The sequence below is a fragment of the Musca vetustissima genome, unplaced genomic scaffold, assembly GCF_032173495.1.
Source record: "Musca vetustissima isolate MV318-11 ecotype Yass unplaced genomic scaffold, APGP_CSIRO_Mvet_v1 utg43848, whole genome shotgun sequence".
Classification (NCBI taxonomy): Eukaryota; Metazoa; Arthropoda; class Insecta; order Diptera; family Muscidae; genus Musca; species Musca vetustissima.
This window is the reverse complement of record NW_026877948.1, coordinates 109,105-133,338: the sequence shown is the minus strand read 5'-3', so window position 1 is coordinate 133,338 and position 24,234 is coordinate 109,105. Positions and strand designations below refer to the sequence as shown.

Below are 24,234 nucleotides of genomic sequence, written 5' to 3'. Positions count from 1 at the left end.
ACATCACTAATAACGCCATCCTTTTTTAGGTATCATGACGATAAAATGGTAAATTACGATACCCAAAATGGTTTCTTTGTAAAATCGAATTTACATAAAGATCCAATAATTACGGAGAGTCATCTGGTAAAGCCTGACGAAGCAGCACTTTTTAAATCTAATAACAAAAGCGGATATTCATATAAGATTGGTCAATCATTTGGGTTTTCCTTGCCAGCCTCGATAAGTATATTAACAATCTTGAAGGTTCGCTTTCATCACGCGGGGAATTACACGTGTGCCCCTTCAAATGCACGATCAGCAAGTACATCGGTCCATGTTCTCCAAGGTAAGTGTTCGATACATTTAACAGTTAGAGAATGAACTGAAAATTTATTTTCAGAAAAATAAGTCTTTCAATATTGTATTAAATAATGAGTCTTCCTGAAAATAATCATCCAAGAATTGGATATGCACGTATTATGTTTTGATTTAACTACGCATTTCTAATTGGTAAACTTTTAAAAATTCAAACAACCAAATTTTTTGTTAGATATATTTGGTAGACAACCAACCGCTGATTACTAAATGAAGTCAGATTTTGAAAATTAAATTAAGTGTATCCAAAGCAGCGGATCACAACAAAAAATAATACTAATAAATAAATATTTCAGTTTTTAGCAGTATTTAAGCAGTATGAAATCGTTAGTTTATATATTACGGACATAAAACTATATGATATCTTAAATAAACCTTTCACCCCGAGCTCAATCAATTGTGAGACAATTTTTAAGAGATGTTAGTATAAACATGTGCATGAGTTGGTTTTTTAAATGTTTAGTATTGCTTTGTTTTCCCTTTAAAATAAAGAAAATAAATATAAATAGAGAACGAACTTAACATGTGGCTCCTGCTTAAATTTTTCTACAAATAAATTGGACAAATTATGAATGCCTTTTGGTCTGAAAGGGTTAAATGTGCCTAAAATATCAAATAAAGGGCGGTAGGTTTATCCCGAAACTTAGTAAAAAATATCGATACTTATGAGGTATGGCTACATAAGGCAACCCTTATAAATGGCCTATTTCAAAACACGAGCCTAAAGCTTCTATAAACATTTTCACCCTAAGAGACTTTGGCTTACAAATTCGTTGGAAAATTTAAATAAAATCTTAAAAATACCGACATTTTGGCGAAAACATAAACCTATTTTGATATTTTTTAAATATAAATATATCAGCTACCCTGCAAAAATCTTCAAATACTTAATTAGTGCCAATTTAGTTGGTCAACATTTCCAAAATACCCATATTTAAGAAGTACTGCTATATGGGCCAACCCTAATAAATAATTACATTTTCAACGACTATTTTTATATTATCGGCTATAACTCTGATATTCGCAAAATTATTTACAAAAACCCAATTACGGTTTCGATTTGTGCTATACACATTAAACTATCTTCTGGCATTGTTTGACACTTGGCTCTGAAAGGTTGTAATAAATATCTTGTTATTGCAAAATAGTCAGGCGTATTCGCTCTACTAAAGTTTTTAAGATACCCAGATAGTTTGATGAATACGGATGTGCCAAAAAATCTCTAAAGGTGTTTTTTGTTGTAGGAACTATCTAAATGTTTGTTTATTTTTTGGTACTATTCTGGTTCTGACTCGTCTATTTCCGTGTTCAGGAAGGTTTGAATTTGGATCGGCTGCGTCCGAAGAGATTCTGAAGACAGATGAGTTGGTTTAGCAGGGCAGTTGAAGAGATGCAGTTTATCGGGAGGTCCAAGTCAACACGCAGGACATGTGTTTGGTATAGTGCCGAATACGATTTGAGGTGGGTGTACCATCCTGATCTGGATCACTGATTCCGTGTGAATGCCGTTAATTCATGCTCGATAATCCTGTTGGTCTAGGGGTTCCCTTTTATACCATTGGATCGTTGTTTCTAGATAATATAGGTCTTTAATGAATGTTCCACTGTGTATTGCGTACATTCAACATACTACACTGGCACCGCACTTCTTACACCGACCGACCGATTGCTTTGTAGGAGGGCAAAAAGCATTTTGAGAAGCTTCTGATATCAAATAGCGGCGGTCAAGAAGATACCTCAGAACCTAGCCAAGATGATATCAGAATAGCAATCAATCGGCTCAATAGTAATAAAGCAGCAGCCGATTGGCTACCAGCCGAACTATTCAAATGCTGGTCAGGAGTATGCATCAGCTGATCGGTACAATTTGGCAAGAGGAATGCATGCCCAATGATTGGAACCATCGCTTATAAAGTTGTACCCAGTGTGCTGTGAACGACTGAAGCCAATGGTCAATGATATTATTGGACCATACCAATGCGGCTTCAGACCTGTCAAATTCACCATTGGGCAGATTTTCACCCTGCGCCAAATACTGGAAAAGTCCCACGAAAAACACATCGACACATTTCAATCGGCCTATGTACAATCAATTAAAAAATCATTTTTAATCAAATTAATTCTATTTTTACTATTATTAACATTAAGGAATTTTCAAAATAATCGACCTTATGTTTTTTTTAAACCAAATTAAATTATATTAAAAATAAATGTCGTTTGATATAAAACTCAAATTTTAATATTTTAACATGTGGCGGAGGTCTACGTTTTCTGGTAGCCCTCATATAATGGTACCACCATTTTGAGTATTTACCAGATTTATTTATACCCAAACTTGTTAACAGCCGAACCGGTTGACGTAAATTGCCAAATTTTGCTTACACAACTCTTGTAGCATACAGACGTTTTGTCTTTGTTCGAAAACATTAAATAATCAAAATCGCGATTTTTATTTCTCTCATACAATTTATAAAAATTCTCGGGTTTTGTTTACTAAAAATCTTGCTAAGCAGCCACAATCAATGTGGTTAGTATTCATTGTAAGCTTTTGTTTTTAGTCACGTTGTCTATATGTTGTAGTTCTTAATTGCTATTTTGTAGCTGCTGACAATATCAAGAAGCTTTAGTATTGCTTGGTAACTTTTTTTGTAATGTGTTGCTATTTGTTCCAGTTGCTGTGCTGCATATTTTGAGAATGAATTTAGCTAGCAATGCGGTAATTTTCTGTGTTTTTGTTTTCTAGTAGCTCCCATATAAAGGTTTGAGTATTTACCCAAATATTGGGTAAGTGTAAGTTGTGGAGTGTGTTTTCAAACAGGTTTGGTTTATTTTCAGAGGTTAGTTGTGTTTGCGCTTACCGCTAGAGATTCACAAGCTGTGTTAATATTTATTTATCTACCAGATAATCACAATTTACAAAATTCGGTGATTAGTATATTCAATGATAAAACCGTGGCTTTTAAAACATAATTTTAACGTTTGTAAATTAAAATTCCAATTTAATGCCTTTATATAAAATAGGGACATATTAGTTTCGGATACATTAAAAGTCTAAAGCCGGGCCGGAAAAATAAGAAATTAAGGATGTTGGAGGACGAATAACTTTATGTAACATATTTGGTTTTACCCTAACGTAGGATGAGAGATGGTGTTGTTACCTTTGGCGCATGTTCTCGGGTAAAGTTTGAAACGTGTGTTGGCTCTGTTGTTGTTATTATTGGTGCGTTTCTGTGTTTGTCAGGGCATTATTTCTGGATATATGGAATGTAAGGGTGAAAACGTCGACACATGTTAACTGACCGACATACACGAATTCGATGGCTCCTAGCAAGGCACTTTACGCAGCACCTGTCTTTTAACACCAAAATGTTCCGTTGCCTTGGTGTCATGTCCAATAAACCATTTGAATAAACCATTCATGACAATTAAAGCTCATTTTAAATTGGTAGCAGTGTATTTCCACTTGTATCTCCTGTGCAATGCTTGCAAGTAAGTAAGCAACGACCGTGGGGTGCATGTGGAGGAATTAAACTCCATTCAAATCCGTACATACTGAATTTTTGGAACAATTTTGTGAGGTGGTTCCCTGAAAATATGCGAAATAAACAAATGGACTTGCGGAGTCCACACTGGTGATCTATAAAGGCGAAAAAGAGTGCATCTGTTCACTGGTAAAGGAATCATTCTTTAGGAAAGCGGTATTTTCTTATAAATAATGCATATCTTCCACTTCTGTAAAATTATTTTAAGTCATGTTTTAAACCGCGATATGTAGCCTAACCTAAACATCAAGTTGCATTCAGCAAAAGCCACAAATTATTCAGATAAATATATCAATAACGTTCCATGTATGGAAGTTTTGTGTGTTAGAAAGTCTTTTTATAGTTAACTGGTGACTCAGAAGTTTGAGAATGTATATAGACACGTAGCAATGTTCGTATAGCTAAACATGTATTCCAAATGTTACCGTCTTCAATTGCTAATATTTGTTAAGACTTTGGGTTTTGTTGGAACAAAATTCGTTGATAAGGTCGATGCTCGGGATGTACATTGATATGACAGTGTATTTCTTCACGTTTTCGCTATATACAAATATATATATCTTCATCTATTAAATCCGTTTGGAATGTAGGACCTGTGTGGAGAACGTCATTAAGGGAGAACCCTGAATTTGTTTAACGGAAGCATTTAACATCTCTGACCATCGTTGATTTATGCTCGGAACGAACTACCGCATGATGTGGGAGGTAGAATGAATAAAATTTAACTTGATATAATGCAGGACTCATTATATATTTTGTGACTTTTCTAGTCCAGAGTATAGTCCAAGCTTAAAAAAATCTAGAAGAACCGAGAGAAGTATCTTCGGAAAATTCTTGCTTGAAAGGGAGTCGAACGACGTAGCTTCTGTTGACATAAGATCACTGCCTTTCTGAATCATTACCTAATATCAAATCAATAGATTATGACTTATTAATATTAGTTCGGGAGTATTAGGCTTCGTGAAGGAAATAGCCGTCAACTTATTTATTACCTTATGTAGTGCTATGACATTGACCGAACATTGAATGTGGTGTTTTTGTGAAAATAAAACAAGGTCTCATTCTTTGTCTGCTTTTTGGGTGGTACCCTCTATTCCACTAACTACATATCCCCATATATTACGATTTGGATTGGCAGTTATTACAATTTGTTTTAAAAATTGAGTAAAAACAAAAGGAAAACTAGTCTGAAGTGTAAATAAAAACTTTTTGTTTAATTTTCACTTATTAGTTTTAATAATCACAACACAGAACAATTAGGGATATTTTTCACTTTTTAAATTATTGAAAATTTCACTTTAATCACTAATTATTTGTAAAAGCATAAAATTCGTTTTAAACAAATCACCTAAAATCCAATAATTAAAAAGTATATATAAGAAATGTATTATTTGTGCTTTTGTTTGCAGTATGTTGGTTGTTACTGTTTTTTTGCAAAGAAATATAAAAAAACTCTTTATCCTCTTATTTTATTAAATTTTTAAAAAATTAATTATCTTATTTTTGTTATTAACAATATTTATTTAGAACAACACTTTTAATTTTAATATTTTTATACCCTCCACCATAGTATGGAGGGTATATTAATTTTGTCATTCCGTTTGTAACTCATCGAAATATTCATTTCCGACCCTATAAAGTATATATATTCTTGATCAGGGTAAAATTCTAAGACGATCTAGCCATGTCCGTCCGTCTGTTGTAATCACGCTATCTTCTGAAGGAATTGAGATAGGGTGCTGAAATTTTGCATAGGGTTGTCTTTTGTCTGCAGGCAGGTCAAGTTCGAAGATGGGATATATCGGTCCACGTTTAGGCATAGCTCCCATATAAGGGTACCCGCCAAATATCGGTATTTTGGAGTTCTTGAGCGCGTTTTTTCAACCGAATACGCTGAAATTTGGTACATTGGATTTTTATTGGGTACTAAATGTTTCCACAAAAAATTATAAATATAGGTCCACTTTTTCTGGTAGCCCCCATATAACGGTACCTCCTAATTTTCAGTATTTTGGGGGTTTTGATCGTATTTTTCCACCCATTTGGCTGTAATTTAATACTTTGAGTTCTTAATAGGTACCAAATCTCACCACAAAAAATTATAAATATAGGTCCATTTTTTCGGATAGCCCCCACATAAGGGTACCCCCAATTTTCGGTATTTTGGGGTTCTTGAGCGCGTATTTCAGCCGAATTCGCTGAAATTTGGTACATTGGGTGCTTATTTGGTACTAAATGTCTCCACAAAAAATTATAAATATAGGTCCACTTTTTCTGGTAGCCCCCATATAACGGTACCTCCTAATTTTCAGTATTTTGGGGGTTTTTATCGTATTTTTCCATCGAATTGGCTCTAATTTAGTACTTTGAGTTCTTAATAGGTACCAAATTTATCCACAAAAAAATTATAAATATAGGCCAATTTTTTCGGATAGCCCCCACATAAGGGTACCCCCAATTTTCGGTATTTTGGGGTTCTTGAGCGCGTTTTTCAGCCAATTAGCTGAAATTTGCTACATAGGGTTCTTATTGGGTACTAAATGTCTCCACCAAAAATTATAAATATAAGTCCACTTTTTCTGGTAGCTCCCATATAACGGTACCTCCCAATTTTCAGTATTTTTCCACCGAATTAGCTGTAATTTAGTATTTTGAGTTCTTAATAGGTACCAAATCTCTCCACAAAAAAATATGAATATAGTTCCATTTTTTCGGATAGCCCCCATATAAGGCTACCGCCAATTTTCGGTATTTTGGGGTTCTTGAGCGCGTTTTTCAACCGAATTTGCTGCAATTTGGTATTTTGTAGTTGTATATGGTAACAAATTTTATTAATATTCGCCCCCTTTTTGGGGTAGTCCCCATATAACCCCCTTTTTATATTAAAATAGTTATCTGATTTGTTCCGCGTTTTGAGTTTGGTTCTAAGACCCTATTGTAATGAATTCACCTGCGGTGGATAGCGAGATAAAAAATTAGAACGTAAGGTTCGATAATGAACTATAGCCGCATTTAGAGCTAGCCCCTGTGTGGAGGTTTCAGAAGGAGTGGACCGATATTCCCCATCGAATTTGAATTATCAATTAAAAATTTCTGAAATTTGTATTATGGTTTACATTATGGTTTATATAATCCGTTTATATCTATGGTGGAGGGTATCCAAAATTCGTCCCGGCCGAACTTAATGCTTTTTCACTTGTTTTACTTTAAATTTGAATAATTGGATTTTTTCATTATATTTTTTTAAATTAATATATCACCTAATACCGATGTAATTCCCGGGTTTCGGTACCAATAAAATGTTGAGTTATTTCCTGTTTGGTTATGGAAAGTATTAAAGAAAAACAAAGTAATGTTTCTTTTGCAAGCAAACCAAGTTTTATTTTACATATTATAATTATTTACATATTATAATTATTGTTTAATAAAGTTGCCCCAGTGACAATTTATATTTTAAAGAAAAAACTTTTCATACAATGGTTATATTGCAAATGGGATTTAATGACCCTTCGTTTTGGCATTACGCTTTGGATTGGAATGGTCGCAAACCATTTTTGCAGAACAATTTCAATATATGCCCCTATTTTGAAGGTAGGGGTGATTTGGCAATCACATAGTCGCCATATAAAGTTCCCAGACCCATTTTCTGTATTTATCGAATTGTCCACCGAAATGGCTAAAATTTCTCATTCCGGATTCCTGATGAATTGGCTGTCATAAAAGGTTGCGCTTTATTTTCGGTACGTTAAAGTTCCCAGCCCATTTTTCCAGCTTGAGAATTACAACTATTATCGGAAAATGTAAATATATCCTCTGATCATATCAAAACAGAACTTCATTTACGGCATCAGTATCAACTTAAGTGCCAAAAGGGGCCACTTCACATACAAATTTTCAAATACACAATGGGAATAAAAAAATAATCGAAGTTGCTCTCTCAAATTCTCTTGCCTCTCAAATTCTCTTGCAAACAAATTTATGTTTTCTGACAGTTTGATCAAACTGTTTGTTGGTGAATGTTTTTCTATTTCGATGTTTAACACCGAACAAAAATGTTAAATATTTGATTGTAATGTGAACACAAAATCGATAATGGACAAATTTTGAATTTTTTTGGGCAAACAAAATAAAGCATATTTCAGCCAAGGAAAAACCAGCAAGGAAAATTAAAACGTCGAACGACATATCCTTTAGATAGAACAGCCGTATCATCTTTGGAGGATCGTTGAAATAGAATCCGAGGAAATTAAAACTGTGATATGCATATATATTTGAACCAATTTAAATCAACCCATGCACGTATCATTCTGAAATCTATGAAAAATTGCATCTCAGTCAGGCAGACTTGGGTTATTTTTATGAAATCGAGCAAAATTATATATGGAAGCTATGTGTAAATCTGTGCGCTGTTCAAAATTGTACCTCGACCGGAGAAACTAATTCCACTCCAATACGCTGTGCGATATTTCATGTAAAACGATTAAACATAGGCTCCTCGGCGCAACAGCACAAACCGGCACAATTTTGCGCCATTAATATATATTATTAGCGGCTTCAATTTTGTCGATTTGGGTGGATTTTAAAATAATATGTACGGTTATCACGTGAACTACTCAAAATATCGACACAAATTTTAGTTTGAAATAAAATCCAATAAACAACAACATCATACTCAAAATAGCACATCTGTCAAAAAACATACATTTTCGAAGCTTTTTTCATTGATTTTTCGCAATGGGTTTAAAACTTGCTATTAATCTAATCAACAACATACGACAGCAAGACAGTCAAAGGAAAATCAAACAACACTTATTAAAACCAACACTTATTAAAAAAAAAATGAACCGCTCTTTACTGTCATTGGCGACCAATAGCCTGACCAACTTGTCACGTTCAGCCTCTGCTGATCGACGGGTTTTTTTTTCCCAGTTATTTCAAAAGTTTCCTTATGTCTTCCTCCCATGATTTTTTCTGCTGCCTAGGCTTTCTCCGCAGTCGCAACCAATTTACCTTTAAGTTCGTGAACTTGATATTCTAATTCGAGGCATTTGCATATGGAACACAACCAATTTGTTTTTGGGCTGGCCTACACCCTCCTGCCATATTGAATTTCTACTCCAACATCGTCTTCACTTCATCGGTGCGTCTCTCAGATTTTCTATATAGGCACTGTATCTCCCGTATATCCACAGCCTTATCGATAGCCTCTGCGTACATGTCAATAATCGTTATCTGTACTTGAAGTTCAGTTGTTGGCTCATCTTCTAGGGTAAGTGACTCCATAGGCTCCCTTTTATCTGCAGCCGCAGAATCGAAGCTACCGCAGTTTCCTTTTGACTCAGCATTTAATTTCCCACCAAGCTGACAGAATTTCCTCGAATTTTAAGATAAATTCTGCAGCATTTATTTCTCCACTATGGGCCACTGATACGGTTGGAAGGATCAATGTTAACCAGGGATAGTTTCCTTATGTTTAACGGATATTCTCCGCGGAGTGATAACACTTTCCTCTTCTTGGTGCATTTACACACTAATTTATTAAAATAAAAATTGCTCCTTAAGAAGTAAGTATTGCACTATGACTTAAATTAACTAATGTTGAAACGAGAAAGATAGTGCGTGAACCCATTTGTCATAACACATGGGGTGGACATACACATTTCTTTATCTCACATGTGGCAAGCACGCTACACAGGCTTATAAGTCTGTAGTGCAGATTACTCCCCTTAATCTCACCCAAACACACCACATGTGGCTATAGAAAACTCCTATCTTATTCCTTTGTACAAATATTCAACAAGAAAATTCTCTTATCTCAAGTGTACTGTAGACAAAAATAGATCCCTGTTTAACTACATATTATATTATTTACACAAGAGACCAACAGCAAGACATTTATTATCTTTATTATACGAAATCCATGTTCGCTACGTGAACAAGACCGATGAATATCTACACTTTTTATACCCTTCACCACACTGTGGTACAGGGTATTATGTCTTTGTATATATGTTTGTAACACGCAAAAGGAAACGAGTTAGAGAATATGAATCACTTTCTGAGTCGATTTATGCATGTTCGTCCGTCTGTACATGTTAAATTGTAAACAAAGTAAAGTTTATTTATTTTGCCCAAAGACGAACCTTATTGAAATTGGGAAAAATCGGTTCAGGTTTAAATATAGGTCCCATATATAATTTCGTCCGATTTTAAGTAAAAGGCGAAGTTACTATAACATAACGTGCTGAAGTTACTATAACATAAAGTGTGCCAATTTTTTTTGAAATCGGTTCAAATTTAGATATAGCTCCCATATATAGTTTCGTCCGATTTTAAGTAAATGGTGCGCCAAAGACCGAAAGTCGGGTCGACTGGCACAAAATTTCACAGAACGTTCTGGAGTTACTACAACATAACGTGTGTCAAGATTTGTTGAAATCTGTTCAGACTTGGATATAGTTCCCATATATAGTTTCGCCCGATTTTATGTAATAGGTGCACCGAAATTTTGCACTGCGTATTGAAGTTACTATAGTACAACATGTGTCAAGTTTTGCTTAAATGGGTTGACATTTTTTGTTTTTTGGTGAGAGTCAAAAAAGTAAAATTAGGTATATACTCAATATCCGTCAATCTATTTATTAAATGGTATTTATTTGAATTATAAAGTATAAAAATCCAAAGCTACATAATGCATTTTAACTTAATTGATTTTTATTTTTTGTTACAGATGAAAAACCTGCCGCAATGCAACACTTCAACAGAACAATTTGGGATGGCGATTTAAATAACAACAGTTTAAGTACAACTGGAACAACAACATCAAATAATTCCTCACATTCTATTTTATGCATATTTTACCTCAAAACTATCTTATTTTATACTTATGCGACAAGCATTGGGAATTTGTTGTTCACTTTACTCAAAAATCACCATATGCAAACTATAAATAGATGAAGAATATTTTTATTATGTTTAATATCAAATGTAAATTTTTAAGGTTAAATAAAATAATGTTCAAATATCATGCATGGAATTTGAGCAATGTTTATTATAATTGAAATATAACATTACCAAAAACAAAACAATTGCTATTTTCTGTTTTTTTTTTCAACTTTAAATGGCACACGTACATGCTTTAGGCAATTGATATTATCGAAACCCTTCCATTTATTGTTCTACGAATTAGTAAAACGTTGAAATTGATTAAAATCCAAATCCAGTTGTTTGGATCCAAACATATATATCTGATATTTTAAGGTCGCTCTAACGTTATATTTTATGTTCAAACGGATAAACTCGATTTTTATTAAAATTATGTATTTCATTTACGATGGTGTAAACACTTAGCTCATTTAACATTTAAATATTTGAAATTAACGGTCATTTATCTAAATAATCTGTAAATAGTACCAAAAAATTATGTCTCTGAATCTAATACCTTTTTTACTAGATACGAATCTTGCTTCTTATAAGTAGTACCTAAGCTTAATTTATTTTCAATAAAATTACACCGAGTTCGGACTCCGTCTCGAATTCGTTTAGCGAATACTGAAAGCTTTAGATCATTAACCACGCTTGCCCAAATTGATGGACTCCGATCATAAGCTGAAAACAATTCCTAAACATGGAGTAAAAACATTATTTTAAATCTTGTTGTTTCGGATGAAGCCATACCAGCTCCGCTCACGAGCTGCTTCATTGACGCCCAACGTGAAGCCTGCTTCATTGACACCCAAAGTGAAGGTTGTTTATTGGCGCACAACGTGGGCCTGCTCCATTGACACCCATATTGGAGACTGCTTTATTGTCGCCCAACGAAGTGGCCACGAACAACGATACAAAGATTGAAATAACAGAAATTACCAAAGCAGATAGCGACGAGTACGTGTCACGCGAAGAAGCAGAGATGGCTCAGTTTACAGACAGCCAATTCAAATAACTGGGCCAGGCAATGCAGAAAAACAACCGAACGAGTTCGTTTCACATTGTACTTCGCGTTTTCGGGGGCAGAGAGATGCCTCCGCAATTGAAGAATTTGTGACATACATAATAGTCCATCTCAGACGCAAACCCAGTAGACGGGTTGCAGCTGCTATTGGAAGATTATGCAGTTCCGAGAAAATATGGTATTCTGCAGAATCACCAAGTACCATATCGTTCGCAGTTCTGCTCTAGGGGGAGATCCCGAAGACGTTCCGTTCGCCTTTACGTCACCCTACTATTCGATACCAACCACTACAGTCCACTAAAATACTAAAAAAAACATATTTAAATCTATATATATAAAAATGGTGCCAAAAAATGTATACTAATTCATCAATTGAGATCGGCTGGGGCGATTTGACTAAAAATTTCTTTCAGTTGTCGGTAATTACAGTGGGAAGGTTTTTATAAAAAAAAATTAGGAAAATCCGCGAAAATCGTGCAAAAATTATTTTAAAGAAACGGCTGGACCGATTTGACTTAAAGTTTCTGTTAGTAGTCTGCAATTGAAGTGGAAATGTTTTAATGAAAGAACATTTTGAGAAAAATCCGCGAAAAATGTTGCAAAATATATTTTGAAAGATATTAGCATTACCACACATTTTATATCGATCATTTATGATTTGACCTCTTCGTAGTTCTTCTTGGACATATTTTGGGTGAAAACGTGGCAGCGTATAATATCTTTAAGTAATTGTCATTTATTGAAAATTCTAAAATATCTTAATTTTCTACAATCAATGGGATTGTCATTGCCTTGAAAAAAAAACTATTGTATGTATATGAAAATGAATTTATATTTTCATTAGAGTTAAATTTAGTAAGAAACCGAAAAGAGAGAGAATAAGATTTATCGCTATCATTATTTGCTCACGTTTTCCATAAAATCTATATTTATTATTTTGAAAATATAAGTTATGTTATGTGAAGCAATTTGCATGGTATGTATAGGTTGTGAAATTTTTCTTAAATAAAACACAGTACGACATGGTAAAGTAAAAATTAAGCGGTTTCACTATGTGGAGCCTATACCAAAAATTATACCGGCAATTATGAGGGAAGTTGTATACCCTATGCGGAATACCGAATTAAAGGCAATTAAATTAATATTTTGTTACAACTTTCCAAGTACTTAAAATCGGACAAGGATGCTTAAAAATGCACAATAAAGGAACAAATTGTTTTGCACTTATAAATACAACACATATCCCATGAGGGCCACTGACCGAAACATGATCGTGTCCTTAATAGGAAACAACAGCACGGTTATTTTTGAGAAAAAACGCACAATACATAGACATATGTTTTTTTATGTTTTAGTAAAAAGGAAAACGTCTATCAATATATTCAATGATGTTAGTATTTCGCGATATACGATTACAACAAATCACGAAGGTATTATTGAACATTTTCTTATATTGGGGAGGCAATTCCGCATTACATGCTGTTTGTGTTTAACTTATATTTGCCTTTATGGTTTCTCAAATGTATTTTTATAGATGCAAAAAATGTTTGCATTGTGTATTGACTGTACCGATTTCACTCACGTTTTCCTTCGGCTGTTTGTGATTGCATTGGGAAGGTTTTTACGAAAAAATTTTGAAAAAACATAAAAAAGTCGGGAAATAGGAATAATCGAATGTTGTGTTAGTTACATCGTTTATAACTAAAAAACGTCTGCACCGATTTTGACGATTCAAAGGACTTATAAATTGTATGTGGTCAGAATAGGAAAATATGCAAACTATTTGTGAGATTCCGCCAAAACAAATATATAAAGTAATGTTTACAATTCCCCGGCAAACGTTGTTTTGCCTTAGATATAAGTATATTGTATTTTTAAACAAATTGTTAATTAGTTTTCAGATTGCCGTTATAGCTTTGTATATCCGACGTTAACATTTTCCGATCTTTTTTTACTCTTAACTGTCAAAAATATATATAGAACCTATAACAAAAAATCATACAAATTAATATAGATAATCTAGCAACTAAATAATAAATTGTTAAAAAATTCACTGAACTTATATTTTAGCGGAATAATTGAGAATTCCCCTCATGTATGGATGAAATTATATACCACTAAACGATACAACATGTTTGTAATACCAACATTCAAGCCAAGCCCAATCTAAAATATTGCGAGTTATATACTGATTTCAATATAAAAGTCAAAAGGACAGTTAGACATGAACAACATTTCAATCTAATTAAGAATACTTCAATAATGGACAAAATAAAAAAGTCAAAATATTGGGATGTATCAAAAATGTTTGGTGGAATAAGTTTAACCGATTAATACACAGAAATACCAAACATACTCAAATATGTTTTCGATAACTTCCTTAATATTTACCAAACCTATATTGATGCAATTTCGATAAGGCAAAACAACGTTTGCCGGGTCAGCTAGTAATTTATAAAATATATAGTTGCATTTTTTCTTAGCGAAATAATCAATTATTCTTGTTCAATTAAAATTGTTTAATTCGAAAAAAACATTTGGTTTTGCTAACCACATTGCCGATTGCATTGCAATTGCAATTATTCCCCACACACATCTTCTGATGAGAGATTAATATTCATTTTATATTTTTTTCACACTCCCAACAACAACAATAATAATATTCTGCTTCGTACATACCAACATTTTATTTATCTCCCCAACACTCTCTGTTGGATCGTGGTCGCTTGGTTTGTTTTCGTTTAATATTCCAACCGCCTTTTGTTAGCGTCTGTTTAAAATCCACAAACCTACCAACAACTTATTACTCTTCCCAACTCTCACTGTTGGATCGTTGCCGTTGGTTTGGTTTAAGTGTGATAGTTGTAGCTCACTCACATACGTTGAAAAATTCTAAAATTTTGAATATTTGATTATTTTTATTATATTTTTCTTATATTTGCTATTAGTAAATTATTTTTGAAAATTGTATATTTATATTATAATTTGTTGGAAGTGCCCATACACCCGATACCTAAAAAATATTTTTGAATATTTGATTATTTTTATTATATTTTTCTTATATTTGCTATTAGTTATTATACCCAATCTAAAATATTGCGATTATATACATTTCAATATAAAAGTCAAAAGGACAGTTAGACATGAACAACATTTCATTCTAATTAAGAATACTTCAATAATGGACAAAATAAAAAAGTCAAAATATTGGGATGTATCAAAAATGTTTGGTGGAATAAGTTTAACCGATTAATATACAGAAATACCACATATACTCAAATATGTTTTCGATAATTTCCTTAATATTTACCAAACCTATATTGATGCAATTTCGATAAGGCAAAACAACGTTTGCCGGGTCAGCTAATAATGTATAAAATATATAGTTGCATTTTTTCTTAGCGAAATAATCAATTATTCTTGTTCAATTAAAATTGTTTAATTCGAAAAAAAAAACATTTGGTTTTGCTAACCACATTGCCGACGTAGCGTGATATTATATGTGTTTGCTAATTGCAATTATTCCCCACACACATCTTCTGATGAGAGATTAATATTCATTTTATATTTTTTCCACACTCCCAACAACAACAATAATAATATTCTGCTTCGTACATACCAACATTTTATTTATCTCCCCAACACTCTCTGTTGGATCGTGGTCGCTTGGTTTGTTTTCGTTTAATATTCCAACCGCCTTTTGTTAGCGTCTGTTTAAAAACCACAAACCTACCAACAACTTATTACTCTTCCCAACTCTCACTGTTGGATCGTTGCCGTTGGTTTGGTTTAAATGTGATAGTTGTAGCTCACTCACATACTTTGATCGCTCAGCTGACGCTGCTTGTGTTTTATTCTTCTTTGTGTGGTATTGGTCGTCCACACCGGCACAGTGGGTCAAAGTTTAAAAATAAATTTTTGAAAAATATTTTTGATTTCTTTTTTGTGATATAAAATTGCATCAAAAATTGATTTTTTTGAAATTTTAAATAAATTCACCATACTTTTGGCAAATAATAAGCATAGATAAACTGCATAATTTATGAAGCAAAATTTATGTTTTTGCTTATTTTGAATGAAATTTGTTGCTGATTTTTGATAAACATTGTTGGTAAACATGTGTTTACACCTTATTAGAACTTGAATAAATTATAATTTGTTGGCAAATTGTGCACCATACACCCGATACCTACCGGAAAAATTCTAAAATTTTGAATATTTGATTATTTTTATTATATTTTTCTTATATTTGCTATTAGTAAATTATTAAAAAATTATTAAAATTTATATTTAAATTATTAAAAATTATATTTTTTAAATAGGTTTTTGCAATTTATTCAAGCGTTTTCTTAAAAATGTATTCGCATTGTATTACTAAAAATATTCGATATTTTAAAGTTTTTAGCATTTTTTCAATTTTTTTTCTCATTTTTGGGAATTTTCCTAATCTTCTTTTCACCAAATTATTTTTGCTTAATAATTTTTGCTTTTTAACGGGATTTTCGTCAAGTTCTATTTGAATTTATTTTTTGCAAGTTTCCTACATTTCTTTGAGTTTATCCAAAATGTCTGTAACCGCCTTAACTCAATTTATCCGTGCTTCCGATAAAGTATTCAAATTCACTACTTTCTTTAGTGATATTCAGGCGAAAGATCATACGGTTTTCAGTTTGGAAGTTCGGAGTACCGAACTCCAAAATCTGTGGAATAAAGCTTATGATGCTTATGATAATTATATTGATCATTTGATTACCGTAGAGGGTACTTCTTTAGAAGATATTTCTGTAAGTACTCGAGAAAAATATTTCATTTGTCTGTCCGAAATAAACGAAAAAATTCAAAAATTTAAGTCGGTGAAATCTTCTCCTCTCACTCCAACGGTTGTTCACATTAGCACCCCTCAACACACCCCAGTTCAAACCGGCCAAAATATAGAGATGACCAATCATGTCGCTAGTAGATCCAATATGATTACAGGTGTTTCTAATTCGGAAAACATTGCTAGTACTAGTTTAAATCTGCCTTCACTCTCCAATACTGTTCATCCAGATGTTCAGAATCCTGCAGATATTTCGATCTCTAATTGGAGTTTGCCGCCAAGCGTCTCTAATACAATGCATAATTTAAATCTACCACCGTGTGATATTGATGAGTTCCACGCAGACTTTTTATCATGGCCCACATTCCGTGACCTTTTTTCAGCTATGTTTATTTATAACGCTCGGCTAAGTGACGTTGAAAGATTATGTCACTTAGTACAGAAAACCAAAGATGAGGCTAGGGAAATCATGGCAATGTTTCCGCTCATAGAAGTTTTGGTCTTGCTTGGAAAGCACTTAGGGATACTTTTGAAAATAAAAGGATCCTTGTTAATAGTTATTTGAAGCTTTTATTCGAACTTCCCTCATTAGCAAATGAGACGAGTTCAGGGTTAAAAACTTTGCAAAGGGGCATCAATGGTTGTTTGTCTGCTATGTCCTATGACATTGTTACGGATCATTGGGATCCTATTTTAGTTTTTATTTGTATTCGGCGTCTGCCTAAGCTTACAGTGACACTCTGGGAACAGAGTCTTACAGATAGGTCGTCCTTATCGTCTTGATGTCAGCTCGATTCATTCCTTACGGAAAGAATTCAGACGCTAGCCTGTTTGCGTGACTCAAAATCTCCCAATCCACGCAACGTTAAGGCAAATTTTTGACACAAAAGTTTTATTTCCCGGAGGAGTATAAAAATCTGCTGGATAAACTCCCTTTGCCAACTTCAAGCTCCCTCCTCCCCGTATTAGATGATTTTGGTGTTATGCGTCTAAATGGACGTTTAGTAAACTCCCCCACATTATCAGAAACAGAAAAGCACCCCATTATTTTGCCTTATAGTAGTCGGTTTGCACGTCTTCTTGTGGAATTTGCTCATGCAAAATCTGTTCATGGTGGAAATCAGCTTATGTTGCGCATTATTCGAACAGAGTTTTGGATTCCTCGTGTAAAAACACTTATTTGCACGGTTATTAATCGTTGTAAGGTTTGTTGGCTAGAGAAAAATCGATCGTGTCCACAGATAAAGGCTGCACTCCCTCCAGAAAGAACTACGCTGAATAGGCCCTTCACAACAACTGGAGTAGACTTTTTCGGTCCTTTTGACATTAAGTCATTTACTGGACGTGTTTGTCGTATCACCAAAGGGTACGTCTGCGTCTTTGTTTGTTTTACAACCAAAGCTGTACATTTAGAGGCAGCATCTGATCTCTCATCTGCTTCATTTCTGGCCACATTCTATCGGTTCATAGGTCGTCGTGGGTGTCCTAAATCCATATTCTCGGACAACGGGACTAATTATTTTTGGAGCTTCGCACGAGTTTGAAAAAGATGTTAGAACTTTTATTCGTGAAAGTCGTGATATCGTTTGTTCTACTTTGGGGTATCAGGAACTTACTTGGCAATTCATACCAGCTGGAGCTCCCCACATGGGTGGTCTATGGGAGGCAGCTATGAAAAGTTTTAAAAAACATTTTTATCGGCATGCCAAGTCTATGTCTTTCACTTTCGAAGAATTTTCTACAATTCTATCTCGCATCGAAGCATGTTTGAATTCTCGACCCCTGTATCCAATGTCAGATAATCCTGAAGAATTAGTTGTTGTTTAGTTTGAATAGGCGGTATAAGTGGAAATATCCGCATAGAAATGTTGAGGTCGGTGATTTAGTAATCATTCGTCATGAGAAATTGCCACTTACATCTTGGAGATCATTTTTCCAATGTTTTTTCCAGTGAGACGGGGCTATGCATAAGATACCCTACGCAACTACCCCAAGATTTGGTACCTATTAACAACTCAAAATACTAAATTACAGCTAATTCGGTGGAAAAATACGATCAAAACCCCCAAAATACTGAAAATTGGGAGGTACCGTTATATGGGGGACACCAGAAAAAGTGGACTTATTTTTATAATTTTTTGTGGAGACATTTAGTACCTAATAAGAACCCAATGTAGCAAATTTCATCGAATTCGGCTGAAAAACGCGCTCAAGAACCCCAAAATACCGAAAATTGGGGGTACCCTTATGTGGGGGCTATCCGAAAAAATGGACCTATATTTATAATTTTTTGTGGAGAGATTTACAAACGGAATGACAAAATTAATATACCCTCCATACTATGGTGGAGGGTATAAAAAGAGAGTTATATGGAGACTACCCCAAAAAGGGGGCGAATATTAATCATTTTTGGTAGAGAGATTTGTTGCTATATACAACTACAAAATACCACATTGCAGCAAATTCGATTAAAAAACGAAATTTGGGGGTACCCTTATATGGGGGCTATCCGAAAAAATTGACCTATATTCATATTTTTTTGTGGGGAGATTTGGTACCTATTAAGGACTCAAAATTCTAAATTACATTCGGTGAAAAAACTGGAAATTGGGAGGTACCCCTATATGGGGGCTACCAGAAAAATTGGACCTATATCTATAATTTTTAGTGGGGAAATTTGGTACGCAATAAGAACCCCATGTAACAAATCTCAGCGAATTCGGTTGAAAACCGCGCTCAAGAACCCTTAAATACTGAAAATTGGGGGTACCGTTATATGGGGGGTACCAGAAGAAAATGAACTATATTTTTAATTTTTAGTAGGAAAATTTTCTTCCCAATAAGAGCTCAAAGTACCAAATTTCAGCGAATTCGGTTGAAAAACACGCTCAGGAACCTCAAAATACCGAAAATTGGGGGGTACCCTTATATGGGAGCTATGCCTAAACGTGGACCGATATATCCCATCTTCGAATTCGATACAGAAATACCAAACATACTCAAATATGTTTTCGATAACTTCCTTAATATTTACCAAACCTATATTGATGCAATTTCGATAAGGCAAAACAACGTTTGCCGGGTCAGCTAGTAATTTATAAAATATATAGTTGCATTTTTTCTTAGCGAAATAATCAATTATTCTTGTTCAATTAAAATTGTTTAATTCGAAAAAAACATTTGGTTTTGCTAACCACATTGCCGATTGCATTGCAATTGCAATTATTCCCCACACACATCTTCTGATGAGAGATTAATATTCATTTTATATTTTTTTCACACTCCCAACAACAACAATAATAATATTCTGCTTCGTACATACCAACATTTTATTTATCTCCCCAACACTCTCTGTTGGATCGTGGTCGCTTGGTTTGTTTTCGTTTAATATTCCAACCGCCTTTTGTTAGCGTCTGTTTAAAATCCACAAACCTACCAACAACTTATTACTCTTCCCAACTCTCACTGTTGGATCGTTGCCGTTGGTTTGGTTTAAGTGTGATAGTTGTAGCTCACTCACATACGTTGATCGCTCAGCTGACGCTGCTTGTGTTTTATTCTTCTTTGTGCGGTATTGGTCGTCCACACCGGCACAGTGGGTCAAAGTGGAAAAAATTTTAAAGTTTAAAAAAAAATTTTTTAAAAATATTTTTGATTTTTTTTTGTGATATAAAATTGCATCAAAAATCGATTTTTTAAAATTTTAAATAAATTCACTATACATTTGGCAAATAATAATCATAGATAAACTGCATAATTTATGAAGCAAAATTTATGTTTTTGCTTATTTTGAATGAAATTTGTTGCTGATTTTTGATAAACATTGTTGGTAAACATGTGTTTACACATTATTAGAACTTGAATAAATTATAATTTGTTGGAAAATTGTGCACCATACACCCGATACCTACCGGAAAAATTCTAAAATTTTGAATATTTGATTATTTTTATTATATTTTTCTTATATTTGCTATTAGTAAATTATTAAAATTTATATTTATATTATTAAGCCCAATCTAAAATATTGCGAGTTATATACTGATTTCAATATAAAAGTCAAAAGGACAGTTAGACATGAACAACATTTCATTCTAATTAAGAATATTTCAATAATGGACAAAATAAAAAAGTCAAAATATTGGGATGTATCAAAAATGTTTGGTGGAATAAGTTTAACCGATTAATATACAGAAATACCACATATACTCAAATATGTTTTCGATAATTTCCTTAATATTTACCAAACCTATATTGATGCAATTTCGATAAGGCAAAACAACGTTTGCCGGGTCAGCTAATAATGTATAAAATATATAGTTGCATTTTTTCTTAGCGAAATAATCAATTATTCTTGTTCAATTAAAATTGTTTAATTCCAAAAAAAAATATTTGGTTTTGCTAACCACATTGCCGACGTAGCGTGATATTATATGTGTTTGCTAATTGCAATTATTCCCCACACACATCTTCTGATGAGAGATTAATATTCATTTTATATTTTTTCCACACTCCCAACAACAACAATAATAATATTCTGCTTCGTACATACCAACATTTTATTTATCTCCCCAACACTCTCTGTTGGATCGTGGTCGCTTGGTTTGTTTTCGTTTAATATTCCAACCGCCTTTTGTTAGCGTCTGTTTAAAAACCACAAACCTACCAACAACTTATTACTCTTCCCAACTCTCACTGTTGTGTTTTATTCTTCTTTGTGTGGTATTGGTCGTCCACACCGGCACAGTGGGTCAAAGTTTAAAAATAAATTTTTGAAAAATATTTTTGATTTCTTTTTTGTGATATAAAATTGCATCAAAAATTGATTTTTTTGAAATTTTAAATAAATTCACCATACTTTTGGCAAATAATAAGCATAGATAAACTGCATAATTTATGAAGCAAAATTTATGTTTTTGCTTATTTTGAATGAAATTTGTTGCTGATTTTTGATAAACATTGTTGGTAAACATGTGTTTACACCTTATTAGAACTTGAATAAATTATAATTTGTTGGCAAATTGTGCACCATACACCCGATACCTACCGGAAAAATTCTAAAATTTTGAATATTTGATTATTTTTATTATATTTTTCTTATATTTGCTATTAGTAAATTATTAAAAAATTATTAAAATTTATATTTAAATTATTAAAAATTATATTTTTTAAATAGGTTTTTGCAATTTATTCAAGCGTTTTCTTAAAAATGTATTCGCATTGTATTACTAAAAATATTCGATATTTTAAAGTTTTTAGCATTTTTTCAATTTTTTTTCTCATTTTTGGGAATTTTCCTAATCTTCTTTTCACCAAATTATTTTTGCTTAATAATTTTTGCTTTTTAACGGGATTTTCGTCAAGTTCTATTTGAATTTATTTTTTGCAAGTTTCCTACATTTCTTTGAGTTTATCCAAAATGTCTGTAACCGCCTTAACTCAATTTATCCGTGCTTCCGATAAAGTATTCAAATTCACTACTTTCTTTAGTGATATTCAGGCGAAAGATCATACGGTTTTCAGTTTGGAAGTTCGGAGTACCGAACTCCAAAATCTGTGGAATAAAGCTTATGATGCTTATGATAATTATATTGATCATTTGATTACCGTAGAGGGTACTTCTTTAGAAGATATTTCTGTAAGTACTCGAGAAAAATATTTCATTTGTCTGTCCGAAATAAACGAAAAAATTCAAAAATTTAAGTCGGTGAAATCTTCTCCTCTCACTCCAACGGTTGTTCACATTAGCACCCCTCAACACACCCCAGTTCAAACCGGCCAAAATATAGAGATGACCAATCATGTCGCTAGTAGATCCAATATGATTACAGGTGTTTCTAATTCGGAAAACATTGCTAGTACTAGTTTAAATCTGCCTTCACTCTCCAATACTGTTCATCCAGATGTTCAGAATCCTGCAGATATTTCGATCTCTAATTGGAGTTTGCCGCCAAGCGTCTCTAATACAATGCATAATTTAAATCTACCACCGTGTGATATTGATGAGTTCCACGCAGACTTTTTATCATGGCCCACATTCCGTGACCTTTTTTCAGCTATGTTTATTTATAACGCTCGGCTAAGTGACGTTGAAAGATTATGTCACTTAGTACAGAAAACCAAAGATGAGGCTAGGGAAATCATGGCAATGTTTCCGCTCATAGAAGTTTTGGTCTTGCTTGGAAAGCACTTAGGGATACTTTTGAAAATAAAAGGATCCTTGTTAATAGTTATTTGAAGCTTTTATTCGAACTTCCCTCATTAGCAAATGAGACGAGTTCAGGGTTAAAAACTTTGCAAAGGGGCATCAATGGTTGTTTGTCTGCTATGTCCTATGACATTGTTACGGATCATTGGGATCCTATTTTAGTTTTTATTTGTATTCGGCGTCTGCCTAAGCTTACAGTGACACTCTGGGAACAGAGTCTTACAGATAGGTCGTCCTTATCGTCTTGATGTCAGCTCGATTCATTCCTTACGGAAAGAATTCAGACGCTAGCCTGTTTGCGTGACTCAAAATCTCCCAATCCACGCAACGTTAAGGCAAATTTTTGACACAAAAGTTTTATTTCCCGGAGGAGTATAAAAATCTGCTGGATAAACTCCCTTTGCCAACTTCAAGCTCCCTCCTCCCCGTATTAGATGATTTTGGTGTTATGCGTCTAAATGGACGTTTAGTAAACTCCCCCACATTATCAGAAACAGAAAAGCACCCCATTATTTTGCCTTATAGTAGTCGGTTTGCACGTCTTCTTGTGGAATTTGCTCATGCAAAATCTGTTCATGGTGGAAATCAGCTTATGTTGCGCATTATTCGAACAGAGTTTTGGATTCCTCGTGTAAAAACACTTATTTGCACGGTTATTAATCGTTGTAAGGTTTGTTGGCTAGAGAAAAATCGATCGTGTCCACAGATAAAGGCTGCACTCCCTCCAGAAAGAACTACGCTGAATAGGCCCTTCACAACAACTGGAGTAGACTTTTTCGGTCCTTTTGACATTAAGTCATTTACTGGACGTGTTTGTCGTATCACCAAAGGGTACGTCTGCGTCTTTGTTTGTTTTACAACCAAAGCTGTACATTTAGAGGCAGCATCTGATCTCTCATCTGCTTCATTTCTGGCCACATTGTATCGGTTCATAGGTCGTCGTGGGTGTCCTAAATCCATATTCTCGGACAACGGGACTAATTATTTTTGGAGCTTCGCACGAGTTTGAAAAATATGTTAGAACTTTTATTCGTGAAAGTCGTGATATCGTTTGTTCTACTTTGGGGTATCAGGAACTTACTTGGCAATTCATACCAGCTGGAGCTCCCCACATGGGTGGTCTATGGGAGGCAGCTATGAAAAGTTTTAAAAAACATTTTTATCGGCATGCCAAGTCTATGTCTTTCACTTTCGAAGAATTTTCTACAATTCTATCTCGCATCGAAGCATGTTTGAATTCTCGACCCCTGTATCCAATGTCAGATAATCCTGAAGAATTAGTTGTTGTTTAGTTTGAATAGGCGGTATAAGTGGAAATATCCGCATAGAAATGTTGAGGTCGGTGATTTAGTAATCATTC

General features: G+C 33.7%; 1 protein-coding gene across 1 annotated transcript in view; it reads left to right on the top strand.

The window, feature by feature from the left end:
• The window catches only part of LOC133322670 (uncharacterized), a 66,151-nt gene extending 55,295 nt beyond the window's left edge, over window positions 1–10,856 (top strand). Inside the window, exons 5-6 of the mRNA XM_061531634.1 lie at window positions 30–328; window positions 10,630–10,856. Coding sequence (XP_061387618.1) covers window positions 30–328; window positions 10,630–10,856 — 526 coding nt within the window. The remainder of the gene's footprint in view (window positions 1–29; window positions 329–10,629) is intronic.
• Window positions 10,857–24,234: the final 13,378 nt, after the last annotated feature.